Here is a 23,218-nt window from a genome sequence, read left to right as displayed (position 1 = left end):
GGTGAATAAGCAGGTCGCACGAAGATCGGATTCCTCGCCTACCGGCACCCGGACTACATTAATCCTCAACACGCGCGGGCTAGAATTGCTCGTTCGAAATAACGCGAAACGAGAGGAGCGGAGGCGCGCTTGCGCGAGCGAGCATTCGCCGCGGAAAAAGCGCTCTCGCGCGCGTTTTTCTCGCCTCGGGGAAAACACACGGCGTTAATGAGGCATTCCGGAACGTAACAGTCTCGCAAACCCCAACGAGCAACGAGCAATCGAAGTACGGATGAACGTAGGAGGCGATAAATCGCGGGACCGATTCGATGTTTGTACAGATTCAACAGAGGCGACGGTGCAAGTAACTTTAATTCTCCGTGAAATTTCCAGGACGCTTTTCCACGGCGAAAACGTCGCGCGAGAGAACTGCCGCGCAGCTCGACAAATTTCGGGATACAAGTATTTACTCCTATGCAGTGCGGTTCGTGCGATCGATAATTCGCGGCAGACTTCACGATAGATTTGATTCGCTCTGATTTCTCTGTATCGAGATGCATCGAGAATCGAGTAATAATATAATATAGACAAGTAACGCGTGCCACGCGAGGTATCTTTTGTTTCTATTCGAACGCGCGGCACGCGCCGCGCAGTAAGCAAAGTGACAAACGGAATTCCCTACTTTGACTTCCGTCGCGAGTTTTCAATCAAATTAAGTGAATTTAGCGCAAACCGATATTTGAGGGCTACCTTCGATGTTCCTTTTAGAATTCCACATTCTTTTATGAAACCAGAACCGTTTGATCGCGCCATTTCGATAACATTCGTATTGGAACTCGCGAGTTCCAAGCCGCAGCCGGAATCCGATCAACAGCGATCGACGAGTTCCGGGCTGGAGTCGCGGGTGCTCAGGAATTTCTTCTCTCTCCTTTTTCTCCTATTTTCGCCTCCGGCGCCGCCGTCACGACGAATCTCTCCCGGCTTCCGAAGTTGGAAGTTGGCAGTTCCGTTTTTCTTTTTTTCTGCGACGTGCACGTATATACGAGCGTGGCCACGCGCGCGAGCTTAAAGTACACAATTCCGGTTGCTTTCGGTTCATGCGTCCGGATCGATTGGCCCGCCTCATTTATTATCGATATGCATGCGTCGCGCGGTCATGACACCGCGCATCCCGACGTTTGTGCAACGGTAATCCAGTCAGTTAATAAGTGCCTTCCCGGTAAGCAAAATGTGTGCAATCTGCCAGCAGATTGGCAACAGATTACTGCAGAAGTCGATAGCAAATTGGCATCCGTTATGTCCGCATTAGGATAGTGATCTGCCAGCAGAGCCTGCTAACAGACTCTGACAGCGGATTGGCGGCGGAAACCGAGCAGGATCTGTTAACATTTGACGGCAGATTGACGGCAGAAACCGAACGGAATCTGCAGCTTTTGGCCATTCATATTCACGATATATTAAAGCATGTGTTTACTTTTAACACACTATAAATTGGCATTTTATATTACCATGTGTTAAAAGAACGCATTTGTTTGCTTGTTAAATTAAAGTACATTCGGCTTGATGCGTCTTTCTGACAGTTCGTTGCATAATCTCTCTCTTATTGTTAATTTATTCTAATCCGAAGTCCGAATTTTGCTCTCGAACTTCGGATTGCTCGTGGCGCGCGTGAACTACATGGACGTTGTCCATGGGAGCCTCCGTGCCGCGAGTGCAAAAATTTTCAGAAAAATTAATATTATCATGCCAAGGCGCGTATATTAATTTATATAACTGTTAGGCTAAATCTTAACATCGAGTAAGAACTCGACGCGTGCACCGCATAGCGGTGCGCAGCGAAAACACGTATTCACAGCCGTGTAAATTTGAATACCGTCAAAAGCTGCAGATCCTGTTCGGTTTCTGCTGCCAATCTGCTGTTAGATTCCGCGCGCGCAGATCTTGCTCGGTTTCTGCTGCCAATCTGCCGTTAGATTCCGCGCGCGCAAATCTTGCTCGGTTTCTGTCGACAATCCGACTTCGAGCCATGTTTGCAGATCTGCTCGGTTCCTGCCGCCAATCCGTTCTTAGATTTTGCGAGCAAGCTCCGTTACATTTCTGGCACCAATTTGTCGAATTAATCGTTAATAACAACTTCTGTATCAAATTTGTTGTCTTTTGGCTGGCAATAGTTGATAGCAGATAGTTAGCATCATCTGCTTTCGGCAGACTTGGCTATCTGGGTTGTTACGCGCGAATTTACCCCTCCGAAGGGAAAGCGGGGGAAGGGGACGGGAGCGCTCGAAAATGATCATATAGCCGGGATTCTGTCACATTTAGCAAATCACTTCGGTGAATCATCCGTCGAATTACGGTTATAGTATGCCGGTTAGTTCCGCCATTTGTCTCGGATCGCTGAGCGGTTCGACCGAATGAAATGGGCCTTGAGAATTTTACCCGCGGTTGCTTTTTCACTCGGCTAAATTGGAACGAGGTCTCTCTCGCAGGCCTACTACTCGACGATCGTAAACGTAAACGTTCCGCTTGTTCGATAGATCGCGCCGATACTCCCGCGTTCTTCGAGGCGGCCGTACGGAATCCGATTCCTGAGAATCGAGAAACGGATGGATCGAAGAAGTAAATCGAGTAGGTGACTCTCGGTGGGGGGAGGGGGAGGGATAGACCGGGAAATTCATATCGTAGAATTTCGAGGAATCTGGAACCGACAGCGAGAAGGGGGTTAGCTAATTGTCCTAATTAAACGCTTGATCGACGTGGGTATCATTGGATTAGCACCTAGGCCGGGTTTAGGCGCCAACGTCGTCCGTGGAACTTCGGTTAATCAGATCTCGTTGATCCGCGTCGCGCCGCGATTACAGCCCGCGGGGGAACAGCTGATCGCCGAACCGAAGGTTGCTGCGGGCGGTGCCATCCAGCGTGTCCTCCAATAATTTCTCGCGCGTAAGCGCGTTTCCTTCCGCCTCCCCCCCCCCCCGCCCCCAGGGGGATCGGGATTTTCGAGTACGAAATCAATCTTCGATCCCGAAGCGGACGGTCGTGCGGTTCCGCCGGTTTTCGCTCGCTCGCGTGTCAATGACCGCGCATCGTCGTTTGTACCTCGTTCGTACAGCGGGCCCCTAGAATTCTAGAAGGGGGTCGACATACGAGGTTACCGAACGTGGCAAGCCAGTCGGGACAGTGCACGAGCGTCCTTCGGCGCGGACTGAGCGAGAGCAGCGGAGAGGCGCGTACCGGAGGAACCATTCGAGAACGGCGTCTTCGGTGCGGTTGTTGTCGTTGTCGTCCTCGTCACCGTCGTGGTGTAGTCGCTGTAGTGTGCGGTTGCCGACTTCGCGCGCAGTGAGTGCACTTAGGAGGGTTCGAGCGTGAAGAAGAGCTCATCAGCTTTCCGCGCGACCCTGACGATAAACGGCGAGTTTGAAAGGGTCGCTTCCGCCCGCCGGGGACGAGAGCCCGCGATCAAGGTGAGTTCCGGTCTGTAACGACGACGCGAGATAAAAGCAGAATTTTCCGCGATCTCCTGACTCCTCCTTCCACCCCTTTCTCGTACCTCTTTGGTATGAATTTTTTACGCTGCGATAATAATTGCTGTGGTAATAATTGGGAGTTAAATAATCGGAACACTGACGATTTAAAAACATTTCTCTTGAAACTGATATCGCGTGTTTGCCTTTACTCGTTACATTTTAATATCAGCAGCGATACCCGTCAAATGTGAAATGCGAGACGGAAATTATGTTTAACATAATTGCATTTGCAATCATTTGTTTTCCGCGTGTAGCCCGATAGGAGAACAAATAATGCATATATCTCTCGCTCATGAAATTTATATATGTACATAAATATGTACATATGTAGGGAGAGGCGAAATATCATTGTTGAAAGATAATGCACTTCAGTGAAATTTTCATTAATCAAACAATGGTCTTCGTAGAAACATAATATCGATGGTTGCGGAATTATAATTTCATTTCCATTTATTTAACGAATCAAGTGGGCACGTTGTATCGAGTATCTCGATTTAAAGTCGGGTTACCGTTTTAAATATTACGTAGTTTCGCTATGCAAAATATTATGGAATCGCGGCTAAAAACGCGCGAAAATTAATCGCTTTCCCCTCTCTCAGTGGCGGGAACGCGATGCTGGTTCATTTATTTATGAGCGCGGGAGAAATTCTTTCTTCTCGAGGAGATAGTTTTCAAGCTGCGATTTAAACGTAGATTTAAGACGGATCCGCATTTTTCACGTGCAGCAGATAGCATTATGTTACCAATTAAATAATCCGGATCACATAAAGATGGCGATACAAATATTATAGAGTTTGGAGTATTTTATTTTTCTAAAGGTTGCCTATCTCGCTGTAAAATTAATATACAACAAGCTTGTTACGTTGTATATGTTGTGCTGTCATAAGAATGTATTTAGTTTGCCAATTTGCCATTTATTGCCATCTAGATGCAACTCGGATTACCTAGTTAATGATGCAACACTACGTAGAGGAGTCCTGAAGGAACTTTATATCTCTTTGAAACGCTCTTATATATAAGAGGAATATACGTTAAATCATGACGGGCGAAAAATGTCGATATTCAAACCGGCACTTTCATGAAAGTTTGCCCTGCGAATATCTCGCGGAGCACGCGGATCTTCCAAGCTACGCGATTCGTCGGGTTAAATCGACGGTGAACTTCCGCCTCTTTCGGTGCTTGTTAAAATAGGAAGTTAAGCTCGTATCGCGCACAGACAACGAGTCCCGAGTGATATTATTATTCGCGGCGATCGCGTTGACGCTTAGATGGAAAGTTGTGGAAAAAAGGAACTTTCTATAGCCATTACGCGTCGCACGTTGTAACTAGACATCGCTTCGTGCACTTGTGCGATATAAATCTGCACGTGAGTTGTGCGATACGTATCGATACGCCCAAGCAAAATGCCTGTAATTTCTGAAGGTGCGTGCGCATCGCAATTTTCTTCCCCCGATACTGCCAAGTTACTGCATTCATTAATGTTTTCCATTGCACAATACTCCTACTGTGCAACTCTCGCCTGACTTAAAATTGATAGATTTAAGAGCGAAATTCTCTACCTAAAAAACAAAACAGAGGCAGGGAGAGGGAAAAAGGAAAGGAAAATCGCAGAACGTGGATTTCGCTGTTGTTCGCGGTTTAATTGGTATGTATCGAGTCTCTGGACATCGTAAATTTTCGCAGCAGTAGATGTTTGCGCGAGTCGAGTCGCGCTCGACAGCCAGCGCGAATCGATTAATTCCGCGCGCGAAACCTAGCCGCGCGCGCTTGTATTACTTTCTAAACGGCGGCCAAGAGAGAGAATGCGATTCCCATATACGGGCGTGCGTTTTCCCGAACCGCGCCTTATTTATGTACACCGCGTGCGTCGTGTGCGGCGGATGTACCGCAAAAAATTTTTTAAAAATGTAGCCGCGTAGCGAAATGCTCTCGTATCATCAGCGTGGGTGTCATCGTCGATTAACGGATAAGCCGCGTTGCATAATGCACGTTTTGCGTTTTCCATTTGCGCGATATCCGCTCGCGAGCACGCGGACGTGAAAGCAGTTCTCTCTTTTCTTTCATTTGCGCCGTTCGAGAGAACTTTTAGCTCGAAGGCAAAGAAAATAATTTCTTCTCTTTGCCCTCTTTGCAGACGAAATCTCGAATCCGTAAACGTTAACGTGCTCTCCGAAAAATACGTGGGTATTAAGAGACAAATATAATAGAAGAGTTAATAATAATCTGAATCGCACAACAAACGCGATTCTCTCGCTTTAATAAAATTTCATGCGGAAAAATTAAAAATTTTTAATTATTATATTTTAAATATTTGCCTAATGTTTCCCAAATTCAGAGTATAACTGTAGAAGTGCGTCTGACGTCACGAGATGAACGTCTGTCACTCGTCGGACGAAGCGGGGGACTTTATTCTAGCGATCCAGTAACTTCGGCAATTTTGTCTCGATCGTATTTCAATTCGACTCGTCCTGTGTGTCACGAAGTTTGCGAATGCGTGTCGTTTGTTTCGCGAAAATCCGTAGCACGAACGATGGAAAAGCTCGGAAGGACTCTCAAAGGGACTCACGAGACGCGACCGAAGCATCGACTTTTCGTTGGTGCGACCTGACTCTTTTGAGCAAAAAGGGAAAATTTTTCGATCCGTCTTTGAACTTCTCTCCGCGGCAATCTGCACCGCACTTTGTAATCGTCTGACTGGCAACGGCTCCCGCTGCGCCACTTTTCAGCAGCACAAAGAATTTCCAATAGCGTTGTGCGCGAGGGAAACAGCGGCGCGCTCGTAACTTCCGGCAGGAGAGGACGAGTCGGCACTTTTATCTCGGTCTTTTCTGTCGCGTTTTTCGTTTTTTTCTGTTTTTTTAAATATTTCTTTTATTGACAAGCCACGAATGTTAAATTTTTAAATGCGATTTATTGCCAGTGTAGTTCTCCCCTGCAACGATAATGATAAATGAAAACTGGAATAGAAGTCGCGTTCTCCGCGTTATTCCTGCAGAAGAATTTAAAGTATGCGATATATTTTATGCATTACGGGTCTACAGCGAAATGCAATATTATTCTTATTTTTCGTGGATATTGAAAATCTGAAGTAATATATTATACTTTCGTTGCAGAGATCGATAGAAACGCGCTATTATTCCTGTGCCGTTTTTCTTTTCGTTTTGTTTTGGTTTTACCAAACACGTTACGTCGATGTTTAATATTTACAGACTGTTATTCCCAAATATGTGCTAAAAAATATTAAAAGTAAGCGTATTTTTCTGACACGGGATTATAAAAATTCGGGTTTGTAAACCCGTCATGTTTTTACAGTTTGTCCTCATTCTCTTAGTTGTAAGCTTGGAAATGTTTAAAACCTCAGACGTTACGTTCTACAATATTTAATGCAAAAATGTGATATTATTACTCTACACGAGCAAGCGACTCAAAGCACTATCGATTTTTTAAATTGTCCGTTGCGACGTTACAGAGCACTACATCGCGGTACATTTTTCGTCTCGGTAAAATAAAGGGGCGACGGGGAAAGCATGAGGAACACGAGAACATTTTTCTGGCATTTCGTCCCGTGGGAGAAAGTTCCCGTAGGCGGAAATCCATGTTGGAACGAGTTGTCGGTCACCAAGCAACGGTGGCGGTCGGTGATTTTTATTTCCTGGTAACCGGAAGGGATTTCCTCTTTTGTCTTCCGTGCGATCTAGTAACGCGACGCGTTCGCGCATTCCCGTTTCCGCAGACACTTCGACTTCCGTTAATCCTCTCTCTGCGGCAACAACGGCAAGATAGTTGGTAGGGTATTATGAAGTACGCCGATGTAAGCGTACTTAATACACATCCAATACATTACGCATCTGATGAAATCATGTCACTTCATGTTTTGAATTGTTACGCAAGGCAATGTGTTATGAAAGATATCTCATGTAACTGGTGATACAAGTGCCCAGATGGTGATTTCACATCGAAAGCTGAATTAAAAATATAAAATAAAATTATTTTCTGCGAGGCTTTGTTTCCGAGAAATAGTATTTACTTTTCAGAAATATTTTTTAATTTAAAAATTGTTGGAAATTGTGTCTACATTGTTGCATAATTTGCGCTCTTTTTATCAGATTTTTAGAGATGTTTTTCAATGTAATATTTTGCATTTTTAATTCTCCACGAATATATAAAATAATTCTCATATATTATCATATGTTATAAGAATTTTTTATTATTATTATAATTGTTCTTTCATCTCGATCTTCAAACCTGTCACCACTCGATTTTTATGATATTTGTGATCAGGTTAAGTCTATTGTGTATAGTGACGATATTTTCTTTTTATTTTGCTTTTCACGTGCGTTCGCCACGTGCGTTTGTAAGCTGCATGCTTCTATGAAGCCCGACGAAAAATTCGACTATGGCGCGATCGGTTGTTAACGGTTTTTGTTACGGTTTCGAATTTACAAAGGGACGACATATTTTCGCGCGCCTAGCAGTTACAGAAGTGAGCGACAAGGGAAAAATAGTAAACGTCCAACCACGAGCCGCAAGAACCGCTCGAGAAGGGCCCTTTCTGTCCAACACTGTTTTATTTTGTTTTATATTCAGTATGAACAGCGTCACTTTATCGAATAAATAGAGAATGAATTGTTAAAAACGTAAAAATACGTAACTTTCAATTTTCTCAATTTTCAATACGTAGTCTGATATGTGCTTAACTATGAGAGGCAAAATTGCGATCCCTCCGGTGGAAACGGACATTATGTATATCACATTGTGGCGTCTGGAAACTCCGCGTGGTCATCACACTAATGAAAACGTGGAACGGTTCGAGATCAGAGTCGAATTCCATGGCCACTTTGATTCCGCAAAACGCAAGACACGCCAGATATACTGCACTCATGAATACGATATTATACCATGATTTTCATTAATTAATCTTTAAAAATTACTTTTTATCTCGGAATATTCGCTCTTTGTATTGTTTTTAAAAAACTTCCTTTCTTTGTTTATTGTCTACATGTGTTTGCCACTGCGTTTGTCTACGTGCGTTGTAAACTGTATGCTTTTATGGAGCCGGATAAAAAATTTGACTGTATCACGACCGGATACCCAGATTTCGTTAGGATTTCGAATTTACCAAGGGATGACACATTTCCACGCGCGGTTCCGCTCGCGGAATTATATAGATTCGCGGTAACGCTTGAAAAATTCTGATCCATTCATCCGAGCGTTCGATCGACCCGTCAGCGCTTTCGGCAGACGGCATTCAGGAGATGCAATCTGGAACGCATGGCATCATCCTCGAAGGTATTCGTGTAATTTATCAGTATATCCTGTTCTAGGAAATTGAACGTTATATCAACACGCGTTAATCAGATTGGAACGGCCTGTGGTATAGCCTATAACTACTTCCCGTTCACGATTTTCCAGATAGGTTTGCACGGATAGATTTCAATACACAGAAAAATATCATTTTACTGTTAAGTAATTACTTAGTTTACCTTCGTATAATTTATAATAATTTCTAACAAGAAAGAAATTTATAATAATTTCTAACAAGAAAGAAATTTCTCACTCACGCCTGAAAATTATTCATTTCGATAATTTGATTTAGGATTACTCTTGTCACGTTCGTCACGTTGTTATCCCTCTTCCTTCCTTTCCGAGAATAAAATCATCGGCTTTACAACTCGATTCCTCTATCGATTTTTCAGATATGCAGGCAGCAGTACTGATCATAATTTATCGCGCTCGACTTATTCGGTAACGGTCTCGTGAAGGCGGCGGTGGAGAGACGCGATCAGTGGGAGAGAAATCAATCCCTTTAAGATCTCGGCTATTGTTTCAGGCTGCGGGAAGATTTAGTGATGCACCGAACGGCGGTCGGACGCAATTAAAGGAGATGAATCGCGATTTGGAAGCGCCATCGGCCGTTCGATTGAGCGCCTGATCCCTCTCCCATTAAGTATGCGCGATATGCACTCGTCCATTTTTCGCGCAAGATTAAAAATAGCGAATGCCTCGCCATCGAATCCGGGATTATGAACGAGGAGGTCCATCATTCGAAAGAGTCCCGGGAGATTACGACGCTCATTTTTCATGAACAGTATAAGTGTAGAATAGAACAAGATGCTTGCAATTTTTAAATGTGTCTTATGTGTGTGTGTAAATTTAAAAATGGGCTATAGGGCTGAACAATGTTTTCGTCATAAAGTAGCATTTTCTCGTCAAACGCTCGTGATCTTCCTTCCTTCGGAAGAAATAAAAAATGAGTCTCTCTCACGCCAAGCGACCGTTATCTTACGACCTCGTAACCCAAATAAACTTCTCGAAGGACATATATACATATTGTACAAAACGAATAACACTAACCCGAAAAGTGATATACATAAAATTCGTGATGAATGTCCATAAAATCCTCCTACATAAGAATATCCAGCCAACTTACGCAGGGAGCTCGTTGGGGGAGAGTTTATGTATTTCGTGTGTGTGGCAATTAAATACGCTATTCGAACGTGATCATAGAAATGATATTGTGCAGTATCTTCGGCGAGGCGAGCACGACGAAGCGGTATAAAATTCGGTATGTTGCTCGGGATTCCTTGACTCGCGAGAATTTGGGAAACACGACTCTATCCTGTTTCCATTTGTCAGACATGAAGATTGCAAAAGCCCACGTAGGTTCCAGTGTAACTGGCGCACGTGGGTGGATTTAACATCCCCGGATGTACGTATGAGGAGATATAAAGGGCGCACGTGGGTGGATTTAACATTCACGCGCTTATGTGTGTGTTCGTAAATGCGTAGATACGTATTTTTACGCCATGTAGTTCCACTCGAGCCAGACTAAGTAACATAATTTATTAATAATTCATTAAGCGATCTGAAAACGGATAACGCGATAAGTTGAAGACCGGGGGAGGGATGGGAGGAGTCAGATGCATTTCTGCATCAATAATGGAGCATTTTGAACGCGTGCAATAATGTCACCGATGACGATGACGGTGATAATAATAATGTCATCGTCATCATCGTTGTCATCATTGTTGTCTCTCGAGTGGCGGTCATATTTGCGGTGCTAGTGCGGCCATTAACATTGTCGCTATGAAAACCGTTGCCGCAACGCTCATTATACGACCGTGCTACTTATTGCTCGTGAAGAATGTAAGAGGATGTATAAAACACGTGATGTGCCTTCCTTCCTTTCTTTCTTTCTTTCCTTTTCTTTTTCCTTTTTTTCCCGTGCCGGCTGGCACGGCCCACTCTTCGATTCCGATCTGGCGCTTCAACTTCGACTTCATGTTTCTCATTCACGATTCCACAACAGTGGCGAGATTCTTTTCTCGAAAGAGAGAAAGAAGAAAACCTGGCGACTCTCTGTCTTCTCTTTTTCTGTTCTCTCCTCTTTCTTGCTTTTTCCCGTTTGCCTCTCAGGAAAGTATACCGACGCGATGACGCGTTCGGGAATCCATATGACGTCGAGACATCGACAATAGAAAGTTAAAGGCCGAGAACCCGGAAGGAAGACTACGATGACGATGAGTGTATGACCTACATCCGGTGAATCAATCATGGGAGAGTAGACCTGCCAGAGGCAACTTATGTGGACCGTTGCAGAGTATCTCACAAGATCTCTCACGCAGAAACTAGTAGCCGCGGGTAGAAAGAGAGAGAGAGGAGTGAGGGAGGACTAGAGAGAGAGAGAGAGCCGCGTGGAATCGCGTTTTCGTCGCTTACTAATAACGCATCACGATGCATCGCTCGATTTGACGGCGCCATCATTTCGTCTGGCAGATGATATTCGGGATTAACGATGCATTACGATGTCTGAATAGCGCACGGCTGATGTTTTAATTTGCGTTACGCGCAAATTAATTCCCAGCGCAAAACTCAGATATTTAATATAATAGCGACTCAATGCTTTGTTTGAGACAAGTTCGATAAAGTTAATTATTTCAGACTCGCGTCGTGAGAGAGAGAGGGGGGGGGAAGGGAGGCAGAGAAATAAATTTGCATTTTTATCTTACTGAGGAAGCGCATTGGTGCATTTAACCTTTTAATTCTACCGCAACCATTCTATTTTTTCCCTCCGAACTGGAGCGTGCGCTTATTATATCTTATAATTAAATTCGCGTTTGCGTCCGTAACTCCCATATTTGCTCTCACGAACAGCTAACGGATTATGCGCTCCTTAAATAAAACTTCAGGTGCATATTAGCGAAAACTTTCCCGCTCACGTTCACGTTTGTATTCATCGAGTTCATGTGCCAGTTTCGTGGGTCAGCTTAAACGAGCAACGAAAGAACCAATTTTTATTTTTAGTCATAGTTTCGACCTGCTAAAACATTTCCACGAATAACTTTTCTCGTTCCCTCTTTTATCTGCGAATTTTATCACTGCCGTCTATGAAAGTATATCTCCAAAATGGATTGCATTCAATAATAATCAGGTTTGACAAAAGGGATTAAGGTCGTATTTCGTTCAGTTTTGCTTCGCGAGATGCTCCACGTTCGCTCGAAGGAGCGAAAGTTTGGGGCTCCTGATGATGTCAGAATTTCAGGCACGCAGGCAAGGGGAACCGAACGATGTCACATGTGGATATCACGTCCCAGCCGACAGCCGAGACTGCGAGCGATTAGACAATGAGCGTCATCTCGACGCGATCGTTCCAGTGTAATTGCCGTCATGAACCTTAGCGTAACTCGGCGCGGTTTCGGCGTGGTGCGGCGCGACGTTGCGGCCATCCTATTGCCGTTGCATTATTCATGTCGCCGGGCTTCATCCTAAATTCGAAGGCTCCCCGGAGGATGTAACCGCCGCATCGCGCCGGTAATTTCACCGTCGAGCGGTCCCGCCAGCCGTCGCCGTATGAATCACGAAGTAAGGTGCATCGAGGAGTGGAGGACAGAGAGAGAGATATATAAGGAGGGAGGAAGAAACAGAAAGAGAGGGAAAATGCCGGAGGAAGGGAGGGAAGGAGGACGAAAGAATACTCTCGTTATTCCGGAGCTTCGGACGCCGCGAAAATAACGCTTAATTTATCTGTCGCATCGCATCGATGTAATTATGGAGATGCCCGTTTCAACGGTGCGTCCTTTCACGATTACATCGAGCCCCGAACGTGACAACATCCTAAATGCACGTACATGAAAAGCGTCGCATATCGGTTTCGAAATATCGTTCACGAAAATTATTTTGTAGTGATGAAGATGAATATACAGGGTGGCCCATTTTAATTTATACAGTCGATTTTTTAAAAAACTAAAAGAGATACGAAAAAATGTTTCAGACAGACATGTCACGATTTCGAGGGGGACATAAGATGATACCATTGGTTTGACCTTGAATAGTCGTTTGAAGGTCACGCGAAGATCACCTTCAATTTCTTAAATTGAAACCCCAACTTTTTATTGCAGATTCTTATTCTCCGTCGAAAAGTAAGTAACTTTTGTCTGAAACATTTTTCCGAAAAATGTCATCTTATGTCCTTAAAATGTCCTCAAACCTCATCTTGAAGATCATTTTAAGGACATAAGATGACATTTTTCGGAAAAATGTTTCAGACAAAAGTTGCATGTTTTCTCGCGTAGAATCCGAATCCGTAATAAAAAATACCATGTCTCATTAAAAAAAAATTTCAGACCGGAAGTTAGAATTCTGAAATTTTTTTTTAATGAGACATGGTATTTTTTATTACGTATATCTTCGTTCCTGCATCGATCAAATCTAGTTGTGTGTCGAGCAATTATGCTGGCGTTGTACACCATACATTGCAATCAGTATGTGATAATATATATGCCATAATATTATTCAAGAATAAACCGGTATGTACACACTGAGAAAAATATCTAATCGGATAATCAATTACATAGTAACAAACTTAATAATGATGAACATATGTTACAATCTATACTACTAAAAACACTAAAAGGATAGGACGAATATGTTGCAATCCAATATTATAATCATAACAAGTTGTACGCGCGCGCGTTGTGCGTCGTAATCCTGCTTTACATTGTATCAGCTACGATAGCATCGCATCCCTCTTCCCTCGTTCTGAATCCTGAGCTCACGGAATATCTCTTTGAATGATATATTAAGATTGACCGATAAAGTCAGCGACGATGAAAGGAAGCGGTACGTCACTCGTTAGAACGTGGTCGGATAACGAGACGCGCGGAACAAGCGTAGAGAGGAAGAAAGTAAAGGAAGAAAGAAAAGAGAAAAACGGTCTAACAATTCACGTGGATCTAGGGTCGACTTCGGCTTATGAATAACGTAGGAGAGCGCATTAGAATATCCCCGCGGCATAACGAATAAGAAGACATAATTCCCATTGTTATTCCTCCGGCTTAAAGGGGAGAGAGCACCGAAGGGGTGGTTGGCGCGCAGGGGGTTTCCGTCGTCCACGCGCCAAGCAGAATAAGCGGTTTTGTGCCGGTTGGCGCGTGCGACAGCTCGTCTCCCCGCGAGGAGACGAGAGAGCAAGAAGTAAAGTAAGAAATAAAGAGAAACGAGTCGCCGCGCTCCAAAGAAAATCTCGCTCGGGAACTTTGTTCGCGGCTGGTTTAAAAGGCGCCCTTTGCGGCGAGGGAACAAACGACGACCATTCTGTTTTTCTTCTTCGCGAAGAAGACAATAACGGTGACGCGGTGCGCCGATTTGGAAGACCTTAATTAAGCCAGTACCATTGATTACTCGCGACCGACGATAATTAATGATATTTAATTAATAAATAATATTAATCGGGACGTTGCTGTGAATGTTACAGATATAACGGCCCCCACAAAAATTACTTAATGCGTTGAGGATGCGCCGTGACTTCTGCAACGGGGGGCTTGCCTACGCCGTTGCGTGGGTGTTGTCAATCTGCCTACTGCTCATCCTCTCGCTGCCGTCACCGATCACCGCAGGTACGTTCTTCACGATTTTTTCCCGCATTTCCGCCCTTTTATTTACTCCCCGATGGAGCTGTATGCCTCTTCGATCGTAGCTTCCCATACAGGACGCAAAGATTGCATATATATTGCAGGAATCTTCCACCGCAACGTAGCAACATTGCAAATTCACTGCGAAATGTTTCTGCAGCATTGCTATGGGATTGCAGGAATGTGAAAATGTCCGCTTTTCGGAACATTGCAACGAAACGTCATAATAATATTGCAATGTAATGAATTTGCAATAATTATAATTATTCATTATTATATACTTTAAATATTTTTATTTATATAACTTCAATATTTTTATTTATTAACATAAATAGACAATTATATGTAATATAACAATAGTAATAAAAAATGAAATAAACATTTTCTCTATTTTTGTTATAAAAAAAGTAACTGTTCTTTAAAAAAAAAAAACCTAAAAATCCTCTTCTTGAGATATTATTTTTCCTTTAATTATGTTAAAATATTTTTCCTTTAATTAAATAATTGAATCTTCTTCGTTTTTGTTTGCATGTTGCCTGTAAAAATAAAATAGGAATTAAAATTCATATATTAGCATAAAATTACATAAAAATATACATACTGCAAGTATGTATAGAATTATATGTAAAATGACATACTTTGATCTCTCAATCCTAACCGGAGCTTGAGCAAGCCACTTGGAAATGCATTCAGCAATTTCTGCATCAGTGGCATGATTGTGTATTTCACGAACAGCCTCTATAACAGAAAAAGTTATTAAAAATATTACAATTCTATTAATATGCAGTTTTCTAATGAATTTCCATAATTTTGAGGTTATAGTGATATAAACCGTGAGATAGGCAAATAGAGTGATTCTCTATTATAATTAATAGATACAAGATTTTAACAGCACACAAGTGCTATAATTAGACATAATATTATAAAAAGTACTTACCTTTTTCTTTTACGTAACTACTTTCTTTTAGAATGATGCTCGCGTCGTACAACCACCATGTTCCTTTAGATAGTCGAAAGAGACAAACACCGCATGCGCATATTACCGAGCTCAGATTCTGGTCATGACACATTATTGGTCGAATAGATTTGGACGAATCTCGTTAGGATAGGAAGACTCCAATGTTTTAATAAAATGAATTATTAATATTGATAATAAAATGAATTATTATTAATTAATTACAAATTTTGATTTTGCAATGTTTCCGAAATATTAATGTCATGTTGCTACAAGTGTGCTGGTATTTTGCGAATATATATCTCTGCAATGTCTTTGTACTGTTGCATTGCAATTTGCAACGTTGTAACGTTGCTGCAATGTTGGTGCAAGCTTCTGTGCTGTATGGGTTAATACATTTTTCTGTAGAAAGGAGTTAAGCTCGAGGGAAATATTAAATTTTTCATCCAGTTATATGCGTAATACTAAATCTAATTATATTTAAATACTAATAAATTGAAATATAATATAATTGAAATATAATTGAAATATATAAAAATAAATAACATAAAATATAAAAAAATATTTGTCCTATCCTAAAATTATTGTATAATATTATTAGAAATATCATTAATTCATTTAGTTAATGTAATGTAATTTAATCAATGTATTAAATATTTCCGTGGAAAGAGCTTGCGGTCGAAGTTTCCATCATGAATATTAAATTTCCTTTCCCGTAACCGCGCGAAAATTATTGCGTCGTTACGAGCGTAGAGTGATGGTGTTCTCGTTTCGCACGTCCGTCATATTTTTCTAATGTATAAAACGTCGTCGTAAAACTGTTATTCCGGCTCCAGCGTTTGATGTCCACGTGATAATCTCATCTAACGAGCCTCGCGTACATTCCGTGTTATAGGCAACGCAGTGATCGATAACGTGCAAATTGCACGCTTTTCCGCTCTTGTGTGTGCGAGCGCGTGTGATCAGCTGAAATGTGATTTGTAGGCTCGATTGACGGATTAAATTGCGTACGCCTAATGAGTGTATACACCTAATAGGGGTAATCGCGGCGTGAAATTGCCAGTTAGGGGCATCCGGCCGCGCGATTCTGCATATTCCGCACATATCCTCCCGGTAATCGATTCCGTTCCGATAGCAGGATGCCCCGGAGTCTTTTCAATAAATATCGAGAGCCGTAGCCTGATTTGCATGCCACAGGCAATAACGAATTGAATTTCTCCCGCGCTATCTAAAAGGTAGCCCCCTTTCCTTCTCCTTTTCCCTCTCCCTCTCTTCCCCTCTCCATGACGCCATGTAAATCGCGCGATTTATATTTGTTTATATTTTTTACAGAACCGTCGCTGAAAACGGTCGGTCGATGCCCATCTCTCGACGAGCAGAACGTGTGCCCTTCGAGAGCACCGGCCTGCGAGAGTGACTTCCAGTGCCAAGGCGAACCGGAGGAGCGCTGCTGCAGGACCGCCTGCGGTTTCCGGTGCGTCGCAGGTGAGCTGACCGGATGCGAGCAACTGGCACTCGCGGCCGTGAGACGATCGCGGGCCCTCGGCGCCCGGGGCCCGTCGCAGTTTGTGCCGCGTTGCAACAATGCGACTGGCGAGTTCGAGAAAATACAGTGCGAGCCGGAAGGACGCAGCTGCTGGTGCGTCGACGCGATCGGCGCGGAAATCCCCGGCACCCGAGCACCTAGCAAGGACGTCATCGACTGCGACAAGCCCCGCTTATGTCCGGCTCATAGCTGCCGGATGTTCTGCCCCCTAGGATTCGAGGTGAGAGCTCATCATCAAATTTTAACATAGTTTGAACGTTTTATTGGGTTGGCCAAAAAGTAATTGCGTTTTTTTTTATATAAATAAAAGGCGAATTTTCCCATGGGAAACAAAAACTTTATTAAACAATATATTGTCCATTTTGTTTGATTATCTTTTGCCATTTTTCAGGCAACTTCATGATTCCGCGCTCAAAAAAGTTCTTATCTTTTTCAGCAAAAAACAATTCCAACAACGATTTCATATCCTCATCAGCAGTAAAGGTTTTACCATTCAAGGCGTTTTGCAAAGAACGAAACAAATGGTAATCTGATGGTGCCAGGTCTGGCGAATATGGTGGATGTGGTAACACATCCCATTCAAGCTGCAACAAGTTTTGACGAGTGACCAAACTTGTACGTGGTCTAGCGTTATCATGGTGAAACACAACACCTTTGCGGTTCACCAATTCTCGACGTTTCTGTTTGATGGCATCATTTAATTTATCCAGTTGACGACAGTATACGTCTGAATTAATGGTTTGATTCCTTGCAAGCAGCTCAAAATACACAGTCCCACCAGACTGACAGCATAATCTTTCTTTGGTGAATATCTGCTTTTCAAGTGCTTTGAGCAGGTTCATCACGCTTGCTCCACCATCTTTTTCGTTTGACGTTGTTGTAGACGATCCATTTTTCGTCGCCTGTTATCATACGTTTCAAAAATCGATCATTTTCCTCACGTTTCAAAAGAGAATCGCAGATGTCAATACGCTTAGTGAGATGAATTTCTTTGAGCTCATGTGGTGCCGAAATATCGAGCTTACTAACGTATCCAAGTCGTTTTAAATGGTTTTCAACACTCGATTTCGATATGTTAAGATTCTCGGCAATCTCTCGTGTCGTTAAACGCCGATTGGAATCGATCAGTGCCTTTATTTTGTCATCATCAATTTCGATTGGCCTTCCTGAGCGTGGTGCATCTTTCACATTAAAATCTGCAGATCGAAATTTAGTAAACCAATTTTGACACTGCCGCAGTTTAAAGCATCTTCGCCATATACATGACATAACTTTTTATGAGCTTGCACAGCGTTTTTCCCTTTTCGGAAGTAATAAAACAAAATATGACGAAAAGGTTCTTTTTGATTTTCCATTTTGAAATCGACGGCAAACAAACAATTGGTAACGAAACGAAATGTACTTTCTTTTTCTAAAACAAGCTTAAACTGTGAGTTGTTAAGCTACATAATGAATTTGCGGTTTAGAATGAAGTTAGTTACATTTCAAGACATGTATGTCCATTTATTGGAAAAAAACGCAATTACTTTTTGGCCAACCCAATAGATTAAGCGTATGAAACAAAGTGGCCCACAATTACACCAATTACAATATCATCCACGCGATATTTTCCTCGCTTATAAACAAATGACCGCCTGTTCGTAGATCAATGAGGGCACCGGCTGTCCGAAGTGCGAGTGCCGGGACCCCTGTCGCGGTGTCACCTGTCCGGGAACCAGTCAGACGTGCGAGCTGATGGAAGTAAGCTGCGCACGTCCCCCATGTCCACCAGTGCCCAGTTGCCGCAAGGCCAAGTCCTTATTGACAATCTGCCCGGCCGGTGAGCCGTTGCAGATTACGGGTTCGCCGCGGCCGTTCCTCTGCGGTGACGCGCCGGGCAAACCGACCTGTCCGCCAATGTACAGCTGCCTGGTGGAGCCCAAGCAAGAGTATGGAGTCTGTTGCCCATCTAGCGTGAATCTGCAGCGTGCCGGCACGTGCCCTGCGGACCTTGCGGAGACGGACCCGTGCGGGCCCAGCTGTCGCTATGACCTTGAGTGCCCTGGGCCACAGAAGTGCTGCAGCAGTGAACGCTGCGGTGGTAATGTATGCGCAATACCCCAAGGCCTCAGCGTGTGCCATCGCGATCGTCTACTCGCCGAGATGCTGAGCGTTTCTGAGCGACAAGGTCGCGGCTACGTCCCGCAGTGCACGGAAGGTGAGAAACGGGTTTATCGGGCACTCGCGTTTTTTTTAAGTTTTTAGTAAGCGTGAAATAGGACTTATAATAAAAATAAAGTTAACAATAATATAATGAATTAATAGAATAATTAATACAATTGTGTAGATGGAGCTTTCGAAACGAGGCAGTGCTCGAGGAACGGTTTAGTTTGCTGGTGCGTGGACGATGAGGGTAGGAAGATATCTGGCTCTATGGGCTCCGCCGAGAAGATTGACTGTAAATCGATAAGCAAGGCGCGTTCACTTCCGGCGTCTTGCAGTCCACAACAATGTGCTCAAGTTTGTCAGTACGGCTTCAAAACGGACTCTTCTGGCTGCCAGACTTGCGAATGCGATAATCCATGCGAAGAGTAGGCAGCAGTACTTTATTTATTATGCGGCGGGAGGATTATTTTAGATAAAGCTAAAATCTTTTTATAAAAAAACTTCCTAAAAAATATATATAAAATTTTTAAACAAATGCATATAAGTAAATAATATAAATAAATATAAATTAAATAACAAATAAAATATATAAATAAAAAATATATATTTATACATATAAATATATAAACTATTTTTTTTCTTTTTTTTACAGATTTTCTTGCCCGGAAGGACAAGAGTGCGTGTTGAAGCGGGAGGACGGCTGTCCCGATTTTCTCTGCCCGACGAAACCGGAGTGTAAACCCAGGAAGACTTACAGGAACCCCTGCCTCTTTGGAACACCGTTGATTGATCAACATGGGAACGCCGTGACTTGCTTCGCCAATAAAACTTGTCCCGATGGCTACAAGTGCACGATGGTACCGAAAGCGGGTCAGTCGGTGTGTTGCATGGAAGCGCCAAGCCATACGAAAGCACCTACAAGTGAGTTTCACTGTGAATAATATCAATAAATTTCCTCTCTCTACCATGCAAATTCTACTATGCAAAAAATGACGTTCAGAACTAACAAAATAAAATGCAATGATGGAATAATAAAACAATCAAATGAATAATTGGATTATCGAGGATCGAATATATTAAAATATTAAAGTTAGACATCGAGATAAAACTTGGAAACTATCGAGTCGAATGTCTCCTTTCTCGAAAATTCAGTGTGCGAGTACCTGCGGGACTTCAACGAGCGCATGGAGAGCACGCGAGAGGGAATGTCTTTAGCGATCTCGCCGCCTCAGTGTGAGCAGGACGGCGGATATAGTCCGCTTCAATGTTCGCGTAACAGTACAAGCTGCGACTGTGTGAACCATCGTGGCGTGATCCTGAAGAGCGGACTAGAACCGAGCGCCACCGCCGACTGCCGAGCCGTCAAGGAGCTCGCGCAGCTCTGCAAGCATCTGTACTGCAATCTGATCTGCCCGTACGGCTACGAGGTGGATGCGACCGGCTGCGAGCAGTGTCGATGCCACGAACCGTGCCGGGATGTCACCTGCGACCCCAACGAAACCTGCACGATGATCGACGTGAACTGTGGGCCGGATCAGTACTGCCCCGCAGTACCGGCATGCTTGATCACCAAGCCGGGCCAGTGTCCATACCTGGTACCGAGCTCCTCGAGCTGCGAACTTCAGTGCAGCAACGATCAAGAGTGCTCATCTGGCGACAAATGTTGTTCAACTGGATGCGGCACGCAGTGCGTCGCCCCGGTGATGGCGACGGCGTGCCAACACGCCCGTGCGGTCGCCGAACACGCCGCCCGTGAATCCGGCGAACCCGCTAGGCGGATCTACATCCCCAGGTGTGACGCTGATGGCACGTTTGAGCCAGTACAGTGCCACAACGGCATGTGCTGGTGCGTTGACGAGGAGGGCAAAGAAGCTGCGGGTACCCGGGTTCTTGAGGGAATCGTGCCGCGCTGCAACATGCCCCTTAGGTGCCCGGAAGTAGACTGCAAGCTCGATTGTCCGAATGGTCTAGAATTGAACGCGAACACCGGCTGCCCGACCTGTTCCTGTCGCGATCCTTGCAAGAGTGTAACTTGCCGCGGCGAGAACGAGGCATGCCGGATGGTGGAGGTGGCGTGCAGTGCGCCCCCGTGCCCACCCGTGCCCGTCTGCCTGCCGAAGAAGGATAACCCGTGCCCGAACGGCTCCCCGTTACTGCATCAGGATGGCTCGGTGGCTACTTGTGGACCGCATGGTCGTCACTGCCCTTCGACGCACAAGTGCGAGCTGTCGCCACTGGATGAGTACGCGGTCTGCTGCCCGAAACCACGCGACGTCTGCTTCGAGCCACCCAGGAAAGTACCCTGCAACCTCAGCGCGGGCTTCAACGAGACTGAGAGGTGGTACTTTGATTCGGAGCGCAACGAGTGCCGGCGCAAGCGTGAGTGCACCCTCGGCCACAACGACTTCTCCAGTCAGTTGGTCTGCGACACCGTCTGCCCAGTGTTGTCGCAGTGCGAACGATTGCGCGAGAAAAACTTGAAGAGGTCACAGAGGCTGAAGCAACCAACGTTCTTGCCCAAGTGCAACCCTGACAGTGGAACATGGGAGCCGGTGCAATGCCTGGAGCACGTGGGTGTCTGCTGGTGCGTGAATCGCAAAGGTCAGCCGATCAAGGGTTCGCTCACGAGGGGCGCCGAGCCCAAGTGCAACTTCCGGCAGGCCAGGCGAGGTGGCAGGGAGCCGCAGTCCCAAGAGATAGATCGTGAGATTCAAGCGATCATGGAAGATACTCTGGTAAGCCTAGAGGTGGACGAGCGACGCACGGAGAAGATCCTCGGCACGAGATGCCAGGCGATGAAGGACAAGGGCCACGTACCGGCGATATGCGACTCGCAGGGCAGATTCGAGCCGATGCAGTGCGCTGCCGACACTTGCTGGTGCGTCGACGAGGCCGGAAATCAGCTCATCGGGTCCGAACCATTCCTGAAGGGAACGAGCATTTGTCGTAAGTAGAAGATGTTATACATAGAACAATTATTGTCGATAAAGCTTCACCATTTATTTCCTCAAGCTTTCCTTAAACTTAAACTTTATTAGGATATATACCTGTTTTAATGTAAAATATAATATTTATAAATATAATAATATTTATTTGATTTATTAGTGCCCACGCCGGTCGAAGCCGTCGAGGTGACGTTACGTTTCCCCGGCCGATTCCTCGCCACGGACGAGGTGCGATTCATCTCGGAGGCCGAGAACTTTCTGCACGAACTTGGCGCGAGGCTCCGGAAGGACGTGCAAGTGGAGATCAATCAGGATTCGGTAATCCTGAGCTTCGAGATCGTCGGTGCGAACAAAGTGGACATAGCGTTTCACCTCGAGGAGCTCACGCGCATTCAGAAGCTATCGATGCTGGGCTCATCCGCGGACGCGACCACCTCGCGCTTCATACATCGCTCGACCCCCCTGTCGACGCACGGTCGAATCGTCGCGTTGGAACAACGCGAGATTCTCACGCAGGTGGACACGCCAGTCTATCAGACCGCGACGCTCGTCCTGGCAGCGGGCAGCGCCTTCATCATCAGCAGTCTCGTCATCCTGCTGATGTTATATCGCAAAAAGGTAGGCATATGGATAAGGGGTGGTTACATTACGCTACAAACTTTTGTTTACAACAATATTTAATTGGGAATTTTGTCGTCCGTTTGTTAAAATAAAGATGCCCGTTGCAGATGAAAGTGAAGGATCCCACGCGGACGTTTCTCATGGACCAGCACTTCCTCGCGTACAGCCAGCAGCCGGTCTACGTGATATCGGGAGCGGAGCAAGATAAGAAGAAGGAGGCTGCGGCGCAGCACATGTTAGGGAACATCCATACGTCAGACACCGTTGTCGAGGCATAAGTAAATCTAAAGTAAACCTGACGCTATCTATCCGCGTTGTTGTTTCATCGGAAGCTACTTGCTTTGCAACGTGTCGAGTGTTACGCGGATGACTGACTTGTTATTAAATTTGTTTATAATAATTAAGTTTAATTCTAAATAATGTGAAAGCATTATGACAACGTAAAGCAAACCCTATACTATCAAATGTTTTCACTGTTAACAATGTATCTTCGAATTATTTGTGAATGATGAAAATATTCCACTGCGATTATAGCGAAGTCTTGATTGAAAACAACAAAAGTCAAAAAAGGAAATAAAACATTAAATTTG

At 44.4% G+C, this 23,218-nt stretch overlaps 1 protein-coding gene across 1 annotated transcript; it reads left to right on the top strand.

Annotated features, from left to right (window-relative positions):
• The first annotated feature begins 1,058 nt into the window (after window positions 1-1,058).
• LOC105276590 (cysteine-rich motor neuron 1 protein) lies at window positions 1,059-23,216 on the top strand. Its single transcript, XM_011334334.2, has 10 exons — window positions 1,059-1,198; window positions 3,100-3,443; window positions 14,260-14,401; window positions 16,704-17,137; window positions 18,562-19,114; window positions 19,244-19,487; window positions 19,715-19,983; window positions 20,215-22,008; window positions 22,168-22,625; window positions 22,736-23,216. The coding sequence occupies exons 3-10, from the start codon at window positions 14,299-14,301 to the stop codon at window positions 22,904-22,906; spliced, it is 4,026 nt and encodes a 1,341-aa protein (XP_011332636.2). The 5' UTR covers window positions 1,059-1,198; window positions 3,100-3,443; window positions 14,260-14,298; the 3' UTR covers window positions 22,907-23,216.
• Window positions 23,217-23,218: the final 2 nt, after the last annotated feature.

This window comes from Ooceraea biroi, chromosome 12, assembly GCF_003672135.1.
Source record: "Ooceraea biroi isolate clonal line C1 chromosome 12, Obir_v5.4, whole genome shotgun sequence".
Classification (NCBI taxonomy): domain Eukaryota; kingdom Metazoa; phylum Arthropoda; class Insecta; order Hymenoptera; family Formicidae; genus Ooceraea; species Ooceraea biroi.
This window is presented reverse-complemented; position numbering and strand designations above follow the sequence as displayed.